Source organism: Pteropus vampyrus, unplaced genomic scaffold, assembly GCF_000151845.1.
Source record: "Pteropus vampyrus isolate Shadow unplaced genomic scaffold, Pvam_2.0 Scaffold271, whole genome shotgun sequence".
Taxonomy (NCBI): Eukaryota; Metazoa; Chordata; class Mammalia; order Chiroptera; family Pteropodidae; genus Pteropus; species Pteropus vampyrus.
In genome coordinates this window covers 127,402-129,442 of record NW_011889052.1, presented here as the reverse complement: position 1 = coordinate 129,442, position 2,041 = coordinate 127,402, and the positions used below count along the sequence as shown (strand labels likewise).

At 61.3% G+C, this 2,041-nt stretch overlaps 1 protein-coding gene across 1 annotated transcript in view; it reads right to left on the bottom strand.

Annotated features, from left to right (window-relative positions):
* The window catches only part of PTH1R (parathyroid hormone 1 receptor), a 20,848-nt gene that overhangs the window by 2,347 nt on the left and 16,460 nt on the right, over positions 1-2,041 (bottom strand). The window contains 3 exon segments of the mRNA XM_023520557.1: positions 1-118; positions 469-529; positions 1,606-1,705. The exon segment at positions 1-118 is cut by the window's left edge and continues 1 nt beyond it. Of these exon segments, the coding sequence (XP_023376325.1) occupies positions 1-118; positions 469-529; positions 1,606-1,705 (279 nt within the window).

Here is a 2,041-nt window from a genome sequence, read left to right as displayed (position 1 = left end):
CTGGGATCAGGAGCCCACAGCCCCACCTAGCCCTGTGGCCACCCTGCTCACCACAATGGAGGCCAGGATGGGCACCTGGATGATCCACTTCTTGTTCCCGGAGCTCAAGTCCCAGCACCTGGGGGAGGTTGAGGCATCAGCTCCCGAGCCCTCCTGTCCCCACCCTGAGCCTGCCCACAGAGATGGCCCAGAGCTGGTCTTCTCTGACCTCACTGCTAAGGACACAGGACAGGGGAGTATCTGGTGTGGCCAGGCCTGAAGCCGCCCTCAGAGGCCTCTTTTGAAGTGGACTCTTGTGACCCTGAGGGGGCGCCTGGCTTGAAGCTGGACTGAAAATTCCTGAAAATCCCCGGGCCACTCAAGGCCAGGGGGCAAGAGGCTCCCGTCACATGCTTCACAGCGGGAGAGGGTCCCAGGGGTGTTTCTGGCCTGTTCGAGGCCACCGCCCCCTTCTGCACCTGGACCTACCCGGTGTTGGCTAGGGTGGCTCTCACACTGACCCACACAGCCACGAAGATGGCGGGCAGACCTGTTGGGCGCAGAGGAGGACAGTGTGTGAGGGACTGTAGATGCTGTCCACTACGCTTCTCCTCAGCTCACCTTGCAGGTGCAATTCCCGCCTTCTTGAGGACCCCTAGCTTACCCCATCCTTGTCCCTGACCCCTCCCACACACGCCCCGGGCACTTGAACTGCTCGGTGACGGAGCCAGGCCCTGGCATGCATTGCCCCGCTGCCCCAGCAGCCTCCCCTCAGGGCTCAGCAACCCGCTCAGCCCTCTGCCCTCATCCTGACTCTGCAGCTCCCACATGCACACGCGTGCCTGTCGGGCACGTGGTGGAACGAGGTGTCGCTCACTCATCCATGCCCAGTCCATTCCCTTTTCCTCCCCTAAAGAATGCTACTCTGGGCTGGGGTTCCCTGTGGGGGCGGGAGACTATTGCCAGCATTTTTCTGTCCCAGAACGCCCACTCCCACCCAGTTGGAAAGGCCCCAGCCCCCAAGATGGGGCTGGGTGGAACAAGGGTTGTCATTTCAGGCTGGGTAAAGGGCCACAGGGAAACTTTGGTGTGCCCAGGCCTGAGCCGACTCAGACAGCACACCGTACCTCTGGGTGAGCTCTGCCTCTAGGAAGGGAGCCCAGGTCCCCATCCTCCACCCCCTCACACTTCATCCCAGGCCCGAGTACCCTTGGGTAGAGGAAGATGAGACCTGGGTTTATGATGAAAAAAAGAGCTGTGACATTTCTGTGCCACGAAGTTCGGAGTGCTCCCTGCTCTGTGTTTCCTGCCCACTTTGACACCCTCTAGCTCCAGAGCCTGCGTCAGTTCCTGGGACCAGGCCCAGGTCTCCCCCCAACTCTGGGGCTTCCCATGGGTGAGGTCAAGGTCAGAGTACGTGCCAAGGAGCAGGGAGGCTGTGGCTGTTGATCTGAGGGTGTCTGGGTGCTGAGCGCTGGGAGGGCTCCAGCCACCCGGCCTACCCCTCTGCAGTCTGGCCAGTTGCCCAGAGCCCAGCCAAGCTCTGGGGCTGCCAACAATAATGGACAATTATCAGTAACTTGATCTTGGAGCGCGTGGGGGAGGAGAGCAGAGGAGCCCAGTTACCCATTCTGCAGAGGGGCCGCTGAAGCCCAGCTGATGCTGAGCGCCCAGGCTTGTGGCTCTGGGCCAAGGACCCAGCGGGCAGCACCACAAAGGGAGGGGACTGGTGGGAAAACTGGGCTGTGGATGGAGGGAGGGTCCCAGATTCTAACTCCAGCTTCAGGCTGACCTCTGACCCACGACCCCACTCTGATCCTGAGCTGAATCTTGACCTGAGAGTCCCTGCTCCCTCCTGGGCTGAGCTCCAACCCCAGGTTGAGCTAACTCCAGGTGAACCCTGACTTGAGCCTGGGATTGGAGTCACAGAAGGGTGGGCAGACTGCCCATCTGCTGCTCTGTGTCCAGGATGGGAGATACTGTATGGCCGCCTTACCCTTGGTGGTCCCCTCTCACCCTGTCACCCAGAGTCCCACCATGCCTGTGCCTCCCCACCTGCCAC